Genomic DNA, 22,678 nt, shown 5'->3' on the forward strand with positions numbered 1-22,678 from the left:
ACTAAAAAACATTAAATATCCAATTTATTTTATTTAAAAGGCATATTATGAAAGTCTTTTACAGTTGGCCAGGTGGACAACATGTCTCAGCAAGAAGAACCATCAACAAGCACAGATGTGCTTTGTTACATGTCTGTGACTGTTCTTCCTTTTTGTGGGCTTCACCAGAGCTTTGTGTACATTATATATAATTATATTATATCATATAGCCCAAACCTGAATGTTCTGCTATACCAAATTGTGAGAAAACGGAAAATCCAGAAAAAAGTATTTCCTATATTTTAAATACAAAATACATGTATTGTATTTTGTTACATTTTCCGGCACCAGTATTTTATATTTTATTTTGATACATTTATTTGAGGGGTATTTTGTATTTTGTATCGAGTTTTCTGCTAATTTACGCACAAATCTACGCTGGTAACACCTGCGGTGCGTTGTGTTGTGTGCTGGACCTGTGAGCATTCCTGATGTGGCGCATCAGCTGTGGTCAGAAAAATCAGACAGGAAGCGAAGAGAAGGTGGTTTTCAAAATAAAATTGTAACCGCTTTAAATCCTCCCATCATCCACACGTGTAAGAATACAAGAGGGAATATTAATATCACAGGCAAGTTGAAGTGGCAAAAAATAATACAACAAAGATAGATATTATTTCCCATGTTTTATAAGTAAACAGATGAATAAATATACACATGAACACACCAGCACACTCTGGTAAATATTCAATTGTTACTTCAATCTATCTTTTATGTAACGATTGTTTAGGTCTGTCATGTTTTTATTGATGAAGTTTTTGTTTATATACAACAGCAATAAATGACATATATATCAGCAGCGTATCACTAAATACACTTGTATAGACTCAGTCGCCTGTTATTTCCCTCCTCCTGATGGCCCTACTTTTGTCTTTGGCTTCGTTCATTTGTCTTATTTGGCTTGTGTTATCATGCGGATGTTCTTTTGATGGATCTGCATGTTGTATTTGAAAGGTGAGACTTCATGTTCGGATTTTTTTTGTCAGGAGAGATATGTGCTGTTTTAGTGTAAACCTCACACTATAATAGAAACACCTGTCAGTATAACAGAATCCCAGCTGCACCACAAACTTCAAAACCTTCATGAAGACTCATTGCAGGACTGTAGTACTTTCAGCTTCAGCCCAATATGCATGTTACAATGAATTCTTGTTGATTCATAAATGCCTTTACGTCAAAAGAAAGAGACCGGTACTGCCTACTCGGTGCATTCTTCCTGACTTGACGGCGGTGCGCATCTCACCGACCGGGAACACCGATTTCTGAACATTCCGCCCCCCCCCCCCCCCCCCCCCCCACACACACACACACACCCACCGCCGCACCATGAGCTGTGTTTTCCTGCGAGCTTGCTGCAAAAAAGGGGGAGCGGGTTGCATTTGGCGTCGCGGGGTTTAAAGTGAACGAAGGTATCGGGCAGTGCTATTGACCAACGTACTCAGAAGGAGCCGTGTTTGTTTTGTGTGGCGAGATGAGGCAGGGGGTGGATAGTCGCCACAGAGACGCTGGGCTCCGGCCAAACATCACCGCATTTTAAGCACTTCATTCGATGCTCGGGATTTGCATTGCATTGCATTTGCTGCATCGCTGATCGGCCGTGTTTTTAATTTTTGACATGTATTTATTTATTTATTTTTTGCAAAGTGCATGGTGGAAAAAAATGCAGCTTGTTTGAGAGGACACCCCCCCCCCCCCCCCCTCTCCTCCAGATATCCGTCGCTGCCATGACAGGCAGAGGTCTCCTCTCGACCGCGGCTCGGCCGGCTGGAGAAGAGGCAGATTGATTTGGGGACGGTCGGGGTCGCGTCTGCGGATGTTATTGTGTCCGTTCGGAGCCCCGTGAATAGCATCCACGCAAACGCACCGCGATTCTCACTCAGGGAAGGGAGAGAGTAAAACAACATGTCCTCTCGGTCTGCATTACCGTCTGGGAACGACAGGAGTACTGGAGACCATGTAAGTGCAATTGAAGCCGATAGCCTCTATGTGTGTGTGCATGCAAAGGATAAACCGTGCATCCCTGCAAAAAAGAAATATATGTGGCCTTTAGCATTCATTCACACAGTGTAGGCGGGGGGAAAGGGTGGGGGGGTGGGGGGGTCATGGATGCTGCTATATGTTCCTCATCGGGTGAAAGGACTCTGGAGGTGATATCGGATGGAGCTTTTAAGTAGAACAGGCTCTTTGTTTCTTTACATTGTTTACAAAATATGGCTAACCTTGAGTGTCTGCGCAGCGAATGAGCCGATGGCGAGCCAAGCCTGGAATGAGTCCATCCGCATGCGATAACATTCAGCGGATATGCGCAGAAAGCCTGAAAAACCAGCCGTCACCTCTTATTGTAAGGCAGTGGAGAGATAGTGATGTCACATTAGACTCCTTGCTGCTGCTGCTGTGTGTGTGTTTGCCTGCGCGTGTGTGTGTGCGTGCGTGTATTCCCCAGAAATTGGATGGGTGGTATGTGAGCGCAGAAGGCCACAATAAATGTATGGAGAATATCTGGGTTTGCTCGCATGAAGCGAAGGGGGATTACTGCGTAAAATGATGTGCAGTCCGTTGCTGCGCAGCCTACAAAGCGCCCAACCCCAGAGCCAGTGGGTGTCAGACAGCGCCACACATTCAGTACAGTGGAGCACAGTAGTGGCCTCCAATGAAGACAGAGGCGAAGGGGGTTTATTCATGTGAGACAGACGGAATATGACACAGTCTAGTAGATGTGTGTGTGTGTGTGTGCGTGTGTGTGTGGGTGTGTGTGTGTGTGTGTGTGTGTGGAACTGGATGTGCACCAGCATGTGAGTTTACACTAAGTGTGAGTGCACGATTGATTACGAACGCAGAGCCATTTCCTTCCACTTAAAATGGATCTGGATCCTGCTGTCGTCCCTTCCACAGTTAAGCGACGGTGACAGATGAGTGGACAGGGGGTGGGGGTGGGAATACAGGTTTGAGGCCCAATGGCTTCGACGCGAGCCTGTGCTGTACAGTCGGTGGAGCTGATGCACCCCGGCCCCCTTGCTGTCGGTTGGGAGTTGCTGGCGTCTTTAGATTTGGAGACATGGGTCCAAATTGGCTCAAGGTGGGGCATGAGAACAGGGAAGGAGGGAGTGTCTGAAGGTGGGGCGTGGGGCTACGTGCTTGTGTGAGTGTGTGTGGAGCTGAGAGCAAGATGACATGCTGGGGGGATGGACGTGTGATGCCAGGGACCACAGTGCCGGCATCTGCTCCCTCTTTCCTGCTGTACATCCTTCTCTCTCCACCCTTTTATCGTCTGTCTCCGTCTTCTCTCCACTTATATCCTGGTTTCTCCATCTCCTTGCTTTTGTTTTCCTCCCCCATCATCATCATCATTATCCCCCTGTATCTTTTCTGGTCACATGACAAGAAGCTGCTTCACACTGCGATGCATCCGGCTTCATTTGTGTAAAGGCACGTTGTTGTCCTCCTTTTGTCTTCCGCTCGGCTTCCCCTCTGAACATTGTCCGTGACTCAAGCTTCGGAAGCGTTGTGGTCCAGAATCGAGGTGGTAACATGCAGCAGCGGCTAACAGGGCTGTGAACACTCCAGGGCTACTTCAGGTTGCAGCGGAAAAGTATTACCTTACGCTCTGTCGTATTGCATGAAGACATCTTCAGGTCAAGTAGCAGACCTCAAAAGGAGACGATGCTGAAACCCAAAATGGAAACAATGTGTTCACGTGGGGGACAACAGCTGTTAACCCAGAAAGGAAGGGGCATGTATTCACATGTTGCTCGGCTCAGCGTCGCTCCTTTTTTGTGGAGAAACAAAACATCTGGTGTAGCAGCTCAGTGACTCCCACAAATACAGCAGATACTCTAGTTTGAGTTCCCTGGACCTTTGCCTTCAAACTGTTTAGCTGCTGCCTAAAAACAGTATGTTGTCTCCACATTCTTTGGGGACCAGAGTTCAGAACCAGCTTGAAGAGACAAAAGGGACTTAACCCAGATCATGTAGCTTCTGGAGACCACCGGTGCTCCATGGGTACAGGCAGTCCTGGAAGGTAGAGCTGGGCAATATATCGATATCATGATACGTGACTAGATAACATCTTAGATTTTGGATGTCATGATGGCAGAAGTGTTGTCTTTTTTTGTAGTTTTCTGAATTTACCAGACTGTTATAGCTGCTCTATTATTTGCCTTTGCCCACTTAATCATTATATCCACTTTACTGATGGTTATTTATCAAAATGTCATTGAGTAAACCCAATAATATTGATACGTGGTCATATATATATAAAATGACATTTGATTGTCTCCATATTGCCCAGCCCTATATGGAGGTGTTATGGTGTTGGCACAGTGAGTGACTACTCTTTCTCTCCTCTCTTTTTAACCCCGCCCGTCCTTATTTTGTTTTTCCTTCCAGCATGTGTCGTTGGGGGCCAGCCGCTCCGACAAGGCCACCAGCCAGTCCAGCCGCTCGCTGGGCGCCCGGTGCAGGAACTCCATCGCCTCCTGCTCCGACGAGCAGCCGCACATTGGCAACTACCGCCTGCTCAAGACCATCGGCAAGGGAAACTTTGCCAAGGTCAAGCTGGCCCGCCACATCCTGACGGGCAAGGAGGTGAGACATGGGGCAGTGGAGGGAGAGAGGGAGGGAGGGAGGGAGGGAGGGAGGAAGAGATGGATGGGCAGTTGACGGATGATGAATCCGAGGTGATGAAAGGCGGCGGTCAGTTGATGATTTGGTCGAGTATTGAAAGGGAATCATAAAAAAACTCACCTTTTCAGTTTCAAGCTCGTGGTTTGACTTAAGACAAATAGTTTCAATCCGCATGGGTACCACTTTATGATAAGGTGCATTTTGTGAAATGTTTATATGTTGTAAATAATTGCTTCATAATGTTTCGTAAGCCATTTCATGAAGCTTAATAGATCAGTAATAAACCATTGAGAACAACTTTTGGGATGCTTTGACTGATTGGACCTTATGACCACTTCTTCTTAATAATTTATAACTGCATTATTACCGAAAAAGAAAAGACAAACACTGGAAATCTTTTACAACCTGGCAACCCCAAATTGGTTATCATACATTACTGAAGACTTAAAGCTTCAGTAAATGATTTATCAGTCATAAAACCATTGGGTGCAATTTAGCCATTGTAAAAGACGGCTCCATTGACAGTGGTGCACATATTCATAGATGTTATTTGTGTTACACTGAGATAGGGCTGTGTATTGTACCAGATGTGTTTATGACATCAGTAGGAATGAATGGAGGCTGTTATAAGGAGAGGCAAATTGTAATGGTGGTTTGTTTACTTCTCCTCATCAAAATCTTGCTTGACGTCTCTTCCAGGTTGCAATAAAAATCATTGACAAAACTCAGTTGAACCCAACCAGCCTACAAAAGGTGAGTTCCCCCTCTTTATAACGATGGCCTGTTTATTGAGGAATATGTGCATCGCGTCCTCAGGTACAAAAAGTGGAACACACACGCTACACCACCTCATACAATCGGCCCTCATCGGCAGCAGCCAGGCATCAGAAATGTGGAGGGTTTTCGGTCACATCGATATAATTCAACAAAATAGGCGACACGCTGTCGGGGACTTGGAGAGGTTCAGGTTGATCCTCAGCTGTTCCCTCCTCAGAGGGGGGCAGGAACAAGAGAGCAGCTGATAGAGCGGGAGAGAGGGCTCGTGGGATGTGATGCTGTTTGGCAGGTGCTAGGGACTGGATGGGAGCGAGGGGAGACCTCTGCTCCGGTGATCATCTCTTGTCTCTCTCTTGGGCTAATCACTGCCCTGATGGGGGGGGGCTCATCTCGGAACTCATACGTTTGTTCATAATTTGTCTTCCAGTCTTTGATGCTTGGGGTTTGGTGGCCATTTCGTTGTGTCTTCAGAAAAGCTTTCGCTGTTTGTCACAAGGAAGGCTTTTGATGGACTGGACTTTCTTTTCTTTCCCCTCCTGCTGTGGTCAGCACTTTTGAGTGTTGAGCCTGTCCGGTGGACACTTTGGTTTCGCCACTCATCAAGAGCAGCCGCAGCGTGGCGCTGACGCACACGTGCTTCAGACACAGTGTCTGCGAATGTCAGACATTCGGGAGAAGGATGGCCTGGGCCCGTCAGTCACTGGCTGATCACATGCTCGGATATCTCCAGCTTATCTCTCCACCACATTAATCTGGATCGCACAGAGCCAGGTGAAGAAGTGTCGCACAGTGAGGGAATATAAGCGCAGACAACCGATCAATCAACTCATATTTGTCCACAATGCTGCTTATGTATGCACATAGGCCAGAGTGTCTCCCTCATTTAGCTACAAGTGTGTCCCTCTCTTATCTCCTGATAACTCCCTCTTGATTAGTATTATTTTTCATTTGACTTCTCTTTTTTTTTGTAAATAATCTTTTCCTCAATCAGTCCAACGATAGCGGTGACCTTGGGTTTTTACAGCATGATCATGCTTTAGTGCATAAAAGTACTCTTTTCCCATAACCACCCGTTGGCCCTTTGATCTCTGGCTTCCTGTAATCCTGACACTTTGACTCATCATATTCCTGGTGCTTATATCGTGTACCAAACCTGCCTCGAATATTAGATGCTCTGCAGCAACTGTAATCCCAATTTGTATGTTATCCTGCCTGGTGCTTTTTTTTTTTTTTTTGGACCGGGAACCGGCTGCGCGAGAGACAATGGAGAGGAGAGAGAGGCGACCGCTGATTGGAGAGATTGCTCTTACTATTGGCCGGTGATGATAGCGGGGCTTCTTGACATACCCGTGGGCTAGAGAAAATCCTCAGCACCGAAGACATGAAAGAGCCCATATTAGTATAATCTGGAGCATCATGTAGAGAGGAGAAGGACAGAGGGAGATGTATTGTATAGGGGAGGGTAAAAGAGGGGGAGGAAGAAAAGAAGAGGGAAGTGAAAATCAAACCTCAGCACCTGTTAAGAGGAAATAGCAGGTTATAGGAGGTTTATATACTGGCCTCTCTGATGCTGGAGGACACCAAACATGTGTCAGTTAGAAATGATATATACAGTATATATCGTTAATTCTTACATTTTAACACAATTCGTTTTTATCTGCTATGTTGTTAATTGCAGCCTGCAGCCTTTAATACCACGGAGCACGTGTGTCCTTCTCGGTCAGCTTTATCGTAGGATTGCTATTTATTTGCGCTCATTAGCGATAACCGGGGTCGAACATGTTGCCAGAGGATTGTTTATTGTTTTGACAGATCTGACGGCTCAGCGCCCGCCGTGACGGGCAAGCTGGGGGGAGGGGGGGATTAATGGGACGCCTGGATGATGAGACGCTTCAGCACGACGTATCCCAAGTTTCCCTCTGAACACAGCTGGAGAAGCTGGGAAAGAGCCCGGTCTTAATACCTGGGTCGCTATGGCAACAGTGACGTTGGAGGCCCCGCTTGAGGAGAAGACTGCCAGAGAGGAATCGAATGAAGGAGGAGGGGACGGAGGGACAACAGGAGAGGGGGAGGGTTGAGAAAACAGGATAGAAAAGCTTATCGCACCATCTTTTAACTTTAGTTTTTTACCCCAGTTGGTGGAGTTGACGATGTGGCGGAGGAGAGTCGCTCATTTTCAGCGATGGCCTTTTTGTTGAGGGAGTGTACCATTATAGATGTGAAACCACGGGAGCTGGCTCAAATCAGATCCCCCTGTTCTCCGACAAAGTGTACAAATCTGTCCCCCAGAGGAGACATACCACACCACAGTGAGACGCGATCGGATGGAGAGTAGAAGTTTTTGGCTGCAGATTCATCCCATTTGTGTGTGGGCCATTTGTTGTTGTCGTTGTTGTTTTTAACAGCGAGGGGGCTTTGTTGGTTGTTCCCTCGGTGGCAAGGGATGGTGTTATTTTTAGGACAAAAAGTATAAATGGCTTGTCCTGGTTACCCCGATCTCTTCGGGGGTCTTTGTTTTATTTCAGCAGCTAAATTGAAAGCACATTGGTGTGCTTTAAAGACTATGTGACAAACTACCACAGCACAGGGCCCATCTTATTTGAACGGACATTTAATCTCTGAAGTGGTGTATTAAAACAGTTGCTCTGCACTGTGGTGATCATTTCTACGATACTGTCAGACTCACAATGGACAGTTTAAAAAAAGAATCGGAATCAATTCAGCAACATTGCAGGACATCATCTTTTTTGATTACACACCTTCGTCTTTCTAGTTGAAACCCTGCGTTACCCACAATGCAACTTGAATGCTAACGGTTTAGGAGATCCAGGCATTGTGTGTGCTGGCAGCAGCTCATGTAGCCTGGAGCCTTTAGCCTGGAGCAGAGATTTTATTCAAACGTGTAGTCTTCAGACCCAACTCTGAATTATGCAGTCAGAAAACAAAATGAAATTTCGAAACAATTTAAGGCAAAAACATTGTTTTTCATACTGGTCAATTTAGAGATTTTGGGCTATTTATCTTCCATATCACGTGTCATCTAAGACTAGTGGAGAGAAAACATTCTAAATACACATTTAGGTGTTTTATTTTACTACTTCGTCTATTTGCGTCTGTAGATTTCTCCTAAATTCACCAAAAGTTACCATTATATACATAACATTTCAGAAAAGTTGTCCTACAATTGAATTGTCTTAATTTAAGTGATCAATGCTGTCTATTGGTTACATTGTGACCCTATTCACCTGGGTGACCTGGCTGTTCATTGATAATAAAGGGAATTGACTCGCAGGATTCACAAGACATTAGTGTCAGCTCACTCCGTCCAGGTGTGTCTCTGCACCTCTGACACGGAGGTTTTTACTGAATCTTAACTTATTTCAGGGAAGTCAGTGGATGGATTGGTTTTTGGCCTCAACCATTTGCTAACATTTTGGTGATGCTCCAGAAGATGAGAGATTTAAAATTGTATGTTTACAAGAAGAACAAAAATAAGGATCATCATAAACGTTTTTCAGCTGTTGAAATGAACGACGCCCTCTTAAAATGAGAAAAAAAAAAAAAAATGCCGACTCATTCTTACTTGTCAGCCTGACCTGGGACCTAAAGACATGGGTATCCAGCCAGGAAAGGCAAAGAACATACACGGTTCTCTACAATGCCAATGCATTTCTTGTCCCTCGTTGCTGCACTCTAAAGCCCAGATTCACCGCAACGTGGAGAACACTCAAATGCAGCGTCTGCAACACAAGGTCGACCTGTGTCTAATATCATCAAGGCATTCAAATTCTGTTTTTTGTCTTCCCAGCTCTTTCGGGAGGTACGAATAATGAAAGGCTTAAATCACCCGAACATAGGTAAGGCGCATACATGCATCTCAATGTGTTTGTGTGTCTGAGTGCTGGGTCCCTGTGCGCATGTGTGTGTGTGTGTGTGTGTGCCCAGACAGAAGCGTAATGCTTTGATTAAGCTTCAGAGCGTTCGTTGACCGAACCGTAGCGAGCGTCATCTCACGCCTCATATGGAGGTCACCAGGTTGGATTGCGTAAAGCTGAAATGCCATATGGATAAATAAAAACAAACCCACAGCATTATGGTGAGGTCATTGGTGTTGAGACGCTGTTTATTTATGATGGCAGCAGGTTTGTTGATATCTGTTTGATTTTAATCTGCTTCTGTTTTGGGTCACAGTGCAGCTGTTCGAGGTGATTGAGACTGATAAGACCCTTTACCTAATCATGGAATACGCCAGTGGAGGTGGGTACATCCGCCGTCATGTCCGGGGAATACTATGTGTGCAAATGATGCAGAAAGTCACAGCTTTGGTGGAACCACGGCTTGTCCATGCTTCCAACAGGGAATGTGTGTGTGATCATGATTGGATCATTTTACACTTTACTTCTTCCATTTGGATGAATGGTGAAACGCAACGGCGAACGGGCAGAATTGTAACAACACGGGTACATTGGAGTTTTTTTTTTTTTCTTCCATATCTCAAATACAATTTCCAGGAATAGTTTGACATTTTGGGAGATACGCCTATTTGCCTTTTTGTTGAGAGTTCGATGAGAAGGATGATGTCCGTTTGCAAGATATAATGTAACGCTAGAGCAGGCTTTATGCTAAGCTAACGGTCTGCTGGCTGTAGCCTTACATTCACAGTCAAGTTAAGAGGGAGCGTGCTTGTCAAACATGTGGCAGTATTTCTTTCAGATACACAGCTTTGTTCCCTCTGCAGTTGAGGGGAATTGAAAAATATGAGAGCTGGTACTGTTAATAATGATAAATACTGTTTCAGTCGTGTTAATATCGTTTGTATTCAAACAAGACAAAATCACGTGAAATTATTTCACCATTGTTGAGTGTCTTTTCCCACTCTTTTAAACAACAATGGAGTGGTGAATTCGTTTTTTGAGCGATATGCATCTATGCATTCACCAGATCACTAGTTTACTCATCCAAACCCGTGATGCTCCAGCACTCTGACATAGTGGGATCATGTAGTCACCATCAGATGCCTGTTGACTACCACCTAATAGGTGTTGTACGGTTCAACAGCCAACCTTAATAGAGTATGGAACCACAACATAAATAACTGAGCCTCCTCCAAGCTGTTTGAACTGACTTTAGACACAGTTTCAGGAGTGATGGAAGCACATCGTATCGAATGTTGCTCTCCTTTTTTCCCCCTTCTGGCTTCATTTAGTCTCTTTTATGCTTCTATTTGTGTCGGTCAGCAATCCTGTTGTTCTGTGTTCTGGCCCGACCCGTATCGTTTGCTTACTGTGACCTTGGAGAATGTCACAGACTCTGTTTCAAATGTGGCTTTCTGTCAAAGCCCAAAGTGCTTTAGCTTGAGGATCAACAAGACCATAAGCATGTATCAGGGAGTTGCAGTGGTGACTGAAGAGTATTTTCAAATATGAATAATATGACATCCAACAACAGTTCACTCTGTTAATCCAAATCATCTCGCAGCCACTCGAACACAGAGGTAACTAAACAACATCTAAGAGACTCTACAGAAATGATGGTGGGGGGGGGGGGGGGGTCAGAAAAGGAGTGGGATAAGTTGTTCTATGTTTTGAAAGGGACATGAGGAAAGGGCCTTTCATCATTGTATTTAGGGGTGGGAATCAGCAGAAGGCTCACAATAAGATATTATCACGATACATAGGTCACGATACGATATTATTGTGATATTGCTATATGCTGACATTGGGATATATTGCGATTTATTATCTTTTTTCATTTGCAAATTATGCAGTTTGTCAACATCTGTTTTATCTTAAGATATAGTTTTCACTCGGTCATCTCCCTTCAGTCCATTTCTAATAGGCCTATAACCAATGAACTCAAATATTTATTATCATCATCTAGTTTCCTTTACTTTGTTAAAATCATCTATTGTGGTGATTTGCATAAAAACACACAATTACAATGATTAGGGAATATAAAATTGTATTTTTAGTGGAATAGGATCAGATGATGAACTAATGACAGTTTGGACAGACATGGATGTGAACTGCAACATGATTGGTTTGCTGCAGCATACAGCCACGAGGCGATCATCTTAGTTTATGAAGTGAAATATAAATATCAACCCCACCTTAGTCATCTCCCTAGTCTCTAAGCCACGCATTCGTCTCTTTCTTTGTCATTCAGAAAAGCTCGTCAGTCATTGAGAAGTTGTGTTTCTATCTAATATTTCCTGTCATCAGCGAAAGCTTATGTGGCAGCAATGTAAAAAATGTGAATCTATCTAAATGTAACGCCAATGCTAAATTGGTATCAGCTGAAAAATGATCCACTGTATGTCTGTTGAACAGCAGTGCATACACCATAGAAATAGAACAGCAGTAGGACGGACATTCCCATTCAAATCAACGTAGCAGGATGGCACCATTAGCTAATATTAGCTATATTAGACGTTAGCCATATTATCCCCTGAGTGTATTGGGTAAGCAAGGGTGTGTTCTATTGTTTGTGATCTTCTGTAAGCGAATAAGCATATTTCCCAAAATGTCAAACTCTTTTTCTAATTCTCTGTCATTCTCTGTTTTCCCGTGGCTACAGGACACATTTCCCCTTGCAGACAATAAAGTCGACACCTTGACAGCACTTACACCTTATGAATATTAATAACTGAATTCATTGGAATTGATTGCGTGCACCAGCAATATGTAATCAAATAGCTATAATGCTTCTGGCTTCATCAGCTGACTGATCTGTCTCTGTTGCTCACAGGTGAAGTGTTCGACTACCTCGTGTCTCATGGGAGAATGAAGGAGGTTGAAGCCAGAGCCAAATTTCGACAGGTATGAATATGTTGCCTCTTGGATGCCCGCATTGTACCGACCCTCACATCCAGTCGTCAGCACTTCAGTTTTGTCCGTCTCACGTTCACAGATTGTCTCCGCTGTCCACTACTGCCACACGAAGAACATTGTCCACAGAGATTTGAAGGTGAGAGGCTCTGGAGAGGTTTTGGGGGCTGCTTTTCAGAGAGCTGGGGCATTTCTTCCACTGACAGATTACACTGAACAGAAAATTATAATCTGGGACTAGTTTTAAACTGTGTCTGTGAAAAGGGCCCTTTGCCATCTTAATCGCACGGTGAGGCGCTGGTGAATAGAGAAGCTGGGAAGGGTAGGAGGTAGCCAGGGCCTGTTCTAGACTATTACAGCCCTAAACATACACAGTGACATAGACACAGCGTGAGTCATGTACAGTAACCATGTTGTTGGACAACACACAAGCTCCACCCCCCATCAGTCTCTCATTTGCTGTCCTTTCCCCCCCCCCCTCCTCTTCTACATCAATATATGTGCGACTCAGGCGGAGAACCTTCTGCTGGACGCCGACGCCAACATCAAGATCGCCGACTTTGGCTTCAGCAACGAGTTCACGCTGGGCAACAAGCTGGACACGTTCTGCGGCTCGCCGCCCTACGCCGCCCCCGAGCTTTTCCAGGGCAAGAAGTATGACGGGCCCGAGGTGGACGTCTGGAGTCTCGGAGTCATCCTCTACACGCTGGTCAGCGGCTCGCTGCCCTTTGATGGGCAGAACCTGAAGGCGAGTGGATGGGAGAGAGGGACTGTCTGTGTGTCTGGTTACATCTGGGGCCTTGAGTTTCCCTCAGGGGGGTGACAGTAACAGTAATGGCGGCACATGTATTGAAATGTTTCCGACAGCCACCTGATTTAGTCAAGATGACTAGATGTCTGTTTCTTCTCTATATATGAATATTTGCTATTTTCACACTGTGGAACCATTTTATTGGGCTGTATAAAACCCATGTAGTTTGAAGTGTGTATTTTTATCATCATTTAGGGCTGAGTGGTTTGGTTTGCTTTCAATGTTATGATCTCCGCAAGATGTAAGACTGTGGGGAGATGATGCGTTAGGTTGTGTGTGTGTGTGTGTGTGTGTGTGTGTGTGTGTGAGTTAGGGCTGCCCCCTCTTAGTCAACTTATTGGTCGCAGTATTCTCTGTCTTCATCTTCTGTCATGTTATTGACTGTAATAGAACCCGCTGCTAAATAACAACACCTAAAAAAATATAGTATTTCCATCCAAAATCCAGCAGATGGCAATGAGCGGCCCCCTAGAGCTCGAGACCAGAGGATGGAGACAAATGTGTGTTTTACCCGTCTCATATCCGACCGCATCCCAGCGTACAGTACTGGCTGCAGTGAGGGACTTGGGGACTTTCATGCAACACACACATCTAACTGGTCTTATCAGATAAACTGTTTTAGATATGTTGTAATTTAAAAGTTCAACATAAACCAAAGTGGTGGTTATGAGTGGGGGAGTCAGAATTTCCTCATCCGAGTGCAGAATGTGTTGTGATGCATCATGCTGTCACGCTCATAATGCCCAATACAAAAGTACTCTTCTTACCATATTTGTGTAAAAAAACCCGCATATGTGCATCTGGTTCATAGACTGTAGATAAGTAGTGGACATCGTCATCGTGACATCACCCATTGGTTTGTGGATTGACCTTTTGAAACCTTGAGTTCGTCGCCATCTTGGATTACGGCCGTTGCCATGTTGTTGTTTTTCGCAACCAATGAATGGAGGTTACCATATTTGGAAAGTGGAGGAGTGACGTAGAGACGTTGTATACGGCTCTGGTAGGGGCCGTGACCTGTCAATCACAGTAAGCCCGCCCTAAAGCATCCCCTGCTTTATGGTCTGTGTGACTCTAAATGGACCATAATGTACTCAATGAACATCATGCTGTATTGAAGAAGATTTGAAACTAGAGATTGAGACCATAAACTCATGTTTACAATGTTTACTGAGGGAATAAATCAAGAGAGAAGTAGAGTCATTCTCTCATAGACTTCTATACAACCAGAGGAGTCGCCCCCTGCTGGCCAGTAGAGAGAATGCAAAATTAAGACACTTCCACAACGGCTTCAGAAATGGAGGTTGCCGCCTGGTCTGGTTGCAGAGCTGGAATTTGAAGAGCTGTATGTCTAACATGTGATGGATCTGGCCAATAGGAGCTGAGGGAGCGCGTGCTGAGAGGAAAGTACCGCGTGCCCTTCTACATGTCCACAGACTGTGAGGGGATCCTTCGCCGCTTCCTGGTGCTCAACCCCACCAAACGCTGCACCCTCGACGTGAGTACACACAAGCACATGAGGCACAAATTAGCGTTGCGGGAAATCCAAACGCAACTGAAGCTTTTCTGTGTCTCCGTTTCTACAGCAAGTCATGAAGGACAAGTGGATAAATTCAGGTTACGAGACTGATGACCTGAAGCCCCACATAGAACCTGTAGAAGACTTCAGCGATCCGGCTCGCATAGGTGAGTCAGCTGGACCGCTGTTACTGCTAAGAGACCATAAGAAACCTGGTCGATGTAGTCCAGATGCACGATGTTTTCTATAACCGTCTCTTCTCTTGCCTTATGTGATGTTTTGTGTTCCTCAGAGGTAATGGTGGGGATGGGCTTCACTTCAGAGGAAATCAAGGACGCTCTGCTCAATCAGAAATACAATGAAGTCACCGCCACCTACTTACTACTGGGCCGTAAAGGCGATGTGAGTGATTTAGATCTACCCAATATTTATTTTTGCATATAAAGTATTTGGCTGACATGCTAACCAGAGCAATTGACAATGAATGAAATACCAGGTTGACATTTTCCTTCATCACCAGTTGTACATAGAATAGTACAATACTTTGAATTCCTTACTTGGCAAAGATTGACATATTTTTCAACTTTTTAAATGCATGTGTTAAATGTCATCTGAAAACAAACGGCCATACAAAAGCTTGCTTCAATAATATAAACCACAATATCTGGAATGTATCTCCACTCTTTCTTTCCATGTTGTCAGCTTTGTTCTACTGTGTTAGCTGCTTATAAGAACATTTTGTAAATAAAGCATGGAAGGGGAAAAGGGAAATATCTGTTCTCAAACATGAATATCACTGTGCCGTTATAGGAGGGCAGTGAGGCTCGGACAGCTAGTAGCCTGTCCCTGGCAAGGGTACGACCCAGTCCCATCACCAATGGGACCAACAAGCACTCCTCAGCCACCGGCTCCTCTTCATCATCCACCTCCTCCTCGCATAGCAAGACCCAGCGCAGTGCCTCCACCTACCACAGGCAGCGACGACACAGCGACTTCTGTGAGTCTCTTCTCTAACTTCTCTAACCTTTTATAAAGGTTCCACCTGCAACCCATTCAGAGGGTTCTACCCAGAAACCCCTATGAGAGGTTCTTCGGAAAACCCTTCTATGGTGTAACGGTTCCGCCAAGAACACTCTCTGGAGGCTCTATCCAGAGCCTTTCCACCCTCATATTTCATATTCCAAAGGTTTCATCTAGATCCCTCTCAGGAGGTGCGACAGCGAACCCTTTTATATTACAATGGTTTCATCTCCAACCCACCCAGGGGTTGCTAATGAGAACCCTTTTATATTCTAAGGGTTTCATCTAGAACCCAGCCAGGAGCTGCTTCCGAGAACCCGTTTGGAACCCTTTTTCTAAGAGTGCAGGGCTTTGACTGGTTGTATGGAGGGTACATACCCACTAGAGTGTATTTGCAGAATATTCCTTATACGAGTATCTGTGTGTCTGTGCTCTGCTGTCCTCCACAACAAAGGCGGACCCTCCATGCCCGTCATGCACCCCAAACGGAGCCCCACTAGCACGGGCGAGCGTGAGCTGCGGGAGGGACGAATGCCTTCACGTAAGACCAGCTGCAGCGTGATGGGGAGCCACAGCCTCCCTCCCTCCAGCCCAATGGTCAGCAGTGCCAACAACCCCAACAAGTCTGAGATCCCAGACCGCCGCAAAGACATGACGGCCACCACAGTAAGTGACAGATGTCCTCAAGAAGCAGAGAGAAGAAAAATGTATGATCTAGAAATCATAAAAAAAGGCAACGCTTCTAATTTCCGATCTAGGCCCATAGTCGTCACATTAAGACTTTTTCTTTTGTACAGAAATAATCCAGGGGATCGTTATCAGTACAGTGTGAACAGGAGCTGTTGCCAAAGCAGCAATTTGCCAAAATGTAAACAAAAAAGACATGATGTTCAGAGGTTTTCACGAGATGAATTGTGGAGTGCGGGATAAAGCTTGACTGATGTGACACAGCTGTAATCTGATGTTTAAGGCTGCACTGAAGAAGGGGAACTGCAGAGCTGGAGTTAGGGAGCGTCTCAAAAGTCATTACAAATATCCAAGAGAGCTTTTAGATTTTTGTGTTCAGGCTTTCTCATTTTTTTTATCACTGACGCTTTATTCCCACTCCTCCCACTGCATCCACAACCTCCATTTTTAAATGACACGACATGGCTCAGTGTGCTGTTCTGGCCCCTTTTTGTCAATTATTTACTCACTTTCCATCATCGACGCTTCAGACCTACCTTTGCACTAATTTGGACTTCCTCGCATTACTGTAAATACACAACAAAATCATGAAATTCAAACTTACATTTTCCCCTCGTTAAAGGCTCCAGTTCTATCAGCGATTCATTTCATAAACAGCGTTTATTTATGTTGCATGTTCTGAGAGCAGCTTAACTCATAGATAGACATGAGGCGTATACATGGAAGTAGAAAACACACTTTGACATAGAAAATAACAGTTTGCTGCTCGTGTCACTTTTGTGTGTGTACTGAATGTGATACTGTAACAGTGTGGAGTGGAATTGGCTCCACTGAACATCAACTTAATATCCTGCCGCTTACCTTTTTCTCCTCTCTGTAGAATAACATCCCTGGAAGCGCCATGACACGCAGGAACACATATGTCTGCACTGACCGCTCGGGCGCTGACCGACACTCTCTTCTGCAGAACGGCAAAGACAACAGGTACCACTTGTGTGTGGGAGCTTTGAATATTTACCAGTACAGATCTTTAATAAGCAGATCAAGCAGGCAACTATTTGGTGGAGCCATATCAGCACATCATCATTATGGACCCGTTAAGCAACAACATCAAATCATACATAGACTTAAAAAGGTAAGAGTGTAAGATTAATGCTCCGGTCATTTTGCCTGAAACTCTTGACTTAAAAAGGTAGCAGTTGTCACTCTCAGTTGTTCTGTTGTTCAGAGACAATGCCTGGGCTAGCGTAAGACACAATCATTCCTTTCTCTACTCTGCAGCTCATTGGGCCACCGCATGCCGCAAGCGTCTCCCTCCACGCTCAGCATTTCTGGCTCCGGAGCTGCCACCTCCTCCTCGGACCGGTGCCGCCTGACCCGAGGCTCCACCATCCGCAGCACCTTTCACGGGGGACAGCTGAGGGACCGCGGGCCCCCGGTCTACTCAGCCCCACCCACCTCACCCACCTTGTCCCACCATGACACCAACCCCCTGCCCCACGCCCGCACCAGGGCAACCTCCAACCTCTTCACCAAGCTGACCTCCAAACTCACTCGCAGGTAGATGCATGCCGCTTGTCACGTATCACAGGATTGATCCCACGTTTAGAGTCTGAGCATTAGATATGAAGCTACAGCCAGGAGACTGTTAGCATAGCTTAGCATAAAGACTGGAAGCAGGTGGAAACAGCTAGCCTGGCCCTCTTTAAAGGAAACAAAAAGCACCCACCAGGACCTCTAAAGCTCACTACTTCATGCTTTACACTTTGGTTTTTGTACAGATTAAGCAAGTGAGATACATAAAGACACACCATTTTCAAGCGCTGGTAGGTGTGGCTTTTTTTTTTAATACTTTGGACAGAGCCGGGCTCGCTGTTTCCTCCTGTTTCCAGTCGTTGTGCTAAACTTAGCTAATAGTCTGTTGGCTCTAGCTTCATATTTACAGTACAGACATGAGTGATATCGATCTTCTCATGTAACTCTGCAAGGAGCTATATGTTCCAAAATGTCAAACTATTCAGAGCTGCAGATGTCATAAGTTGAACTATTCATGTTATGGCTGGAATTAAACTCAAGCTACTAATTTCACTTTTCACTATTTCAGGCAGTACATGTTTTTACACCTTTAACCTATAGAGGGGACCTATGTGACCTATGTGACCTATGTGTTGATGTGGTCATCAGTTCCTACCGCTCTACTCTCCACATAGCTTTTATCCTATTACTGGCTCCCGAATGTTGTTGTATGGTCATATGAAGAGGGGAATAATTCATTAGAATTGTTCAGACACCAGTAGTGGAAATGCCTCCGATACAGCTTTGAATTTGCTGCATTGTAAAAAACAAATCTGTGTTATAATCAGCAGGAGAGCTAGTCAACGTGATCTGTTACCGATAATAATAGAGTGAACAGCTAACATGCTGAGGTTGCATTGAGTTCCATGGTTGTGCATGTAAGCCCTATTCATGAGGAATACGAGTAAAGCGAAGGCCATCATGTCTTCATATGTAAATGTAGCGTTTGGTGAGAAACTAGAGTGAATCCATTTGTTTGAAGGAGATTTCCAAAGCAATATAAAATAGATATTAGAAAGAGAATTATGACCTACTTCCAAACACTCGCCCTAAGCAGTTTATAATACACCATGAAAACTTCTAATGCCAAGATTTATTTTGAATCAAAGAAAATGTATCGATAAAGATGTCACCAAGTATCAGGATCTGTTTCAGCTGCTCAAATGTAAAATATGTCTTCAGAAGACAATATATCACAAACCAAGAATATCAAACATACGCTATGAAATGATGTAGCGTTGTTGTGAAGTTCTTCCTTTCAGCTTGAGCACAGCCCTGGATATGGATCCACGCTTATCAGAACATTGTATTCACCGGCCTTTTGGCAAGCCCTCCTGTGGCCCCGGATTATCCTCCGCTCCCCCCTCCCTCCCAGTCGTCATAATCACACACGTCTAATCTTATCAAACCTCAGCTTTATCCTCGCCAATCGGCTCGTGCGCTGCGCTTCTTTTCCACCACTTGCTCTCCTGTGATTCAATTATATTCTCTCTTATTCCCCACCCCCACCCCCTGCTCTTCCCTCTTTATCTCGTTGTGCTTTCCCCCCACTGTCATGGCATCAGGGTCAACCTTGACCCGTCCAAGCGCCAGGGCTCAAACAAATCAGTCTCGGGTTGTACTCTTCCACAAGGATCAAAAACAGTTAGTAAGTTCCCATGTCTCTGGCTTCTTTCTTGTCTGCCTGTGCTGCCCCATACGTCTGCCTGACTTCTTCACACCTCTATCTGTGAATTCTTGCTTGTCTGCATGACTGTTAACCATCTTCATACTGTCATGGTCCCACACTCTTGGTTCCAAGCATGGTTGCATCCAAGGAAGATTCATTTGATTCTTGTTCCTTAACTTCCCGTTGTTATCAGTGTCATTGTCAGCACAGACAGTCTTCTATGATCCCGGGTGTAAGTGTACCCTTAGAAACTGTGTTTTATGTTTTTGTGGTTGATGGGTTGAAAGTCATCACATGTTACTCCACCTGTTGTTTGCGAGAATGGATTGGAATGCGTAGTGCCATGAACAGAGGTGACGAAGAGTCAAATGACTGCATTCATATCTGCATGCTTTGAAATTTGTGAGGAAATGGAAACCTCTCACCGTACGGTACCCAGTAGGGCTGCACTATTAATCCAATTCGCGATCAGGTTTAATAATCGTGATGATAAATCGTGATCACAATATTGATCAAAAATAATCGTGATTGTCGTTTTGGCCTTAATGGTACAGCCCTAACATCCACGACTGCCTGCCATCTCATCTGAGAGTTGTGGATTGCTCAGAAGGCTCGGTGTGCTCGGGTGGATTACCTCTCACTGCCTGTTTGTCCCACAGGGTCACAAATGAATCTGAGGGAATCAGGAGATTTGCGGTCACAAGGTCAGTGCAGGACAGCACTTAGAAAATAGATGTTGTTTTTTATGAGACTAGTAGAAAGCAAGCACGTTTCAATGCCTAAACATTTTTCTGATGACCCCCCCGCCTCCCTAGTTGCCATCTACCTTGGTATCAAAAAGCGTCCGAGCCCCGGGCCGTCGGACGTGGCTGGGATCTGAAAGGCGGTGGGCGGAGGGACCCTGCGGAGGTGGTTCTGGCCCTGCGGGAGGCGGCGCTCGGATGTGGCTGCCAGGTCCACCATGCCGGCCCCTTTCTGCTCTCCTGCACCCACGGCGCGGCAGGGGGCCGCGTGGCTTTCGAGGCCGAGGTGTGCCACCTTTCCGCGGGCACCTCCGAGACTTCTAACGGGGTGCGCTACACGCGACTCTGGGGGACGCCGCTAGCTTTTCGAGACATTGCCACACAAATCTCTAAGGACCTTGAACTTTGAACAGAGGGACGTGTTTGCGTATGAGTGCTTGTTGTTGTGTGAGCGAGTGTTGGATGTGTGTGCGCAAAAGGGAGGTGTTGGTGGGGAAAAAATAGCAGAGAAGGGGCGAGGGGCTGGACCCGAGAGAAAAGACTACTCCTTCTGTCTCTTTCATGACTACCCCCCCAAACACACACACACTCGCACACACATACGCGCACACCTGACCCGTAAAGTTATACAGACTGAGGCACGCCATCCACCCAATCACCCCACCCAGCTCAGCCAACTTCTTCAGTGAGCATCTGCACCCACTGGACCTGGATCAGACGGAATCTAGTTGAATATTTTGTATCGCTACTCTAGCCATAATGACTCTTTATTTTGTTATTTATTGCTCTGATCATTGTTTTTACCCACTGTCACTTTCACCACTACAGAAAAACATCATCTCTTGTGTACCGGACGTCATTAATCAGCCAGTCCTTTTTTTTTTGATTGTTCTTTTTATATGTCACCTTTTACGTACACTATACCCACCCCCCCCCCAACCGATGATTATCTGCTGACTTTCTGTCACCTGGGGACAATAACATGCACATACGTGGATATGGTCCGACTCAGTGGTCAGACCGGCAGCCACAGAGTTTTGCGCTGCTTTGGTCCATGTACATGCAGCAGTGACGACCGCACTGGATTAAGGTCAGTGGGAGCGGAGTTGACAGGCCTTTGAAACAGCCAATCAGAGGCCGACCTGGAATACAAAAAGCCAGTGACATCTTCCGCTTCTTGATCCGACGGAGTTGTCGCCTCTCAATCACATTCGTTTTCTCTGCATGGGACTTTAAAACATGTAGGTGATGTTTATTGAGAAACAATCCCCACGTTGTTTGCACAACTTTTATGCATACAGGATGAAGAAAAAAATGTTGGTGCAGTAACGCCATGCACCAATCAACACACCTGATTTGGTATAATATTATAGAGTTATATAACTCTCATACCATTGTTGTCAAGAAACACTTTTTCTATGGCTGCCTCTACAAAGGAATGAATAGAGAGGCCTGGAAAGACCACATGCACACATGCTGCTCTCTGGTTGGCTGGATTCATCGTTCGTCAGCGCTGGTCATTGTCAGTAAAACTTGTTTCAAAGCATTTTGATTTCCCCAACGTCCCACCCCGTTTCATCCCTTTACCTTTCTTAAAACAAACCCTCGTACTGAAAACGCGACAAGCAGAGACACACACTTGAGAAAACCTTTCCACCTATACTCCCTCAGCTGTCTGGTCAGGTGGCGTGAGAGCGACAAACGCAAACCTTGCCCCTTGAAATCTCGCAGTCGTCCCGCTGCAAAGTAACAGTGGTGCTCTGGTTTCATCTCCAGTGCAATGCAATTCTCTGGGTTCTCTTCTGTGCCATGTGCCATCATCTCAGTGCATTGATGGGAAGCACCAAAAGCGGATCAGGCCGAGCAGCGAAATCTCAGTTACACACTCACCTTTACGCGCACACGGAGAAACACGCACCTCTAAATCTCCACCCTCTCCCGTTTTTGTGGCACAGTCTATGAACTGGCACGTCCATCGTCGATGACTTTGTGGGCTGCAGGGTTCAGAGGGGAGTGTTCCGAATCCGGAAAGGCACGACGGGGGGCAGTGTGCACAGTGTTTTCTTCTTGTTAGTCCAGTTGCCTTTAAAGCGAAACAACCCCCGTCGCCTTCATATAGTGCATATTTAATGTAAAGAAAAAAAGAAAAAAGAGAGACAGAAAAAACGAGAAGGCTTTCTATTCTCCCTCCCTGTTTCTGGTGAATACCGTACTGTGATATTTACGTAGGCTACAGAGATCATGTTGTTTGGCTGCTGATTTACTGTTAATACTATCTCTCAGTTGTGGCTTTGCTCATGGTGACTCCAAAACGCCCCAGCCCCATTTCCTCCCCCACCCATCATAACCTCCCTACATCTACCAGGGAGTTGACCCCTGTCCACCACCTTC

The 22,678-nt window shown here is 45.4% G+C and overlaps 1 protein-coding gene across 3 annotated transcripts; it reads left to right on the forward strand.

Annotated features, from left to right (window-relative positions):
* The first annotated feature begins 1,934 nt into the window (after positions 1-1,934).
* On the forward strand, positions 1,935-21,190 carry mark4a (MAP/microtubule affinity-regulating kinase 4a). 3 transcript variants are annotated; one of them, XM_079282937.1, is made up of 18 exons: positions 1,935-1,992; positions 4,423-4,620; positions 5,359-5,412; positions 9,245-9,293; positions 9,628-9,693; positions 12,184-12,254; positions 12,346-12,402; positions 12,775-13,011; positions 14,453-14,572; positions 14,661-14,760; positions 14,886-14,995; positions 15,404-15,590; positions 16,068-16,279; positions 17,181-17,284; positions 17,582-17,860; positions 19,441-19,527; positions 20,204-20,248; positions 20,360-21,190. In XM_079282937.1, exons 1-18 carry the CDS (start codon positions 1,939-1,941, stop codon positions 20,694-20,696), a joined length of 2,367 nt encoding a protein of 788 aa, XP_079139063.1. In that variant the 5' UTR covers positions 1,935-1,938; the 3' UTR covers positions 20,697-21,190. The 3 variants fall into 3 exon arrangements, with proteins under 3 accessions (XP_079139063.1, XP_079139062.1, XP_079139064.1); XM_079282936.1 differs by having other exon boundaries at positions 19,441-19,523; positions 20,204-20,252; XM_079282938.1 differs by lacking the exon at positions 19,441-19,527.
* Positions 21,191-22,678: the final 1,488 nt, after the last annotated feature.

This window comes from Melanostigma gelatinosum, assembly GCF_949748355.1.
Source record: "Melanostigma gelatinosum genome assembly, chromosome: 14".
Taxonomy (NCBI): domain Eukaryota; kingdom Metazoa; phylum Chordata; class Actinopteri; order Perciformes; family Zoarcidae; genus Melanostigma; species Melanostigma gelatinosum.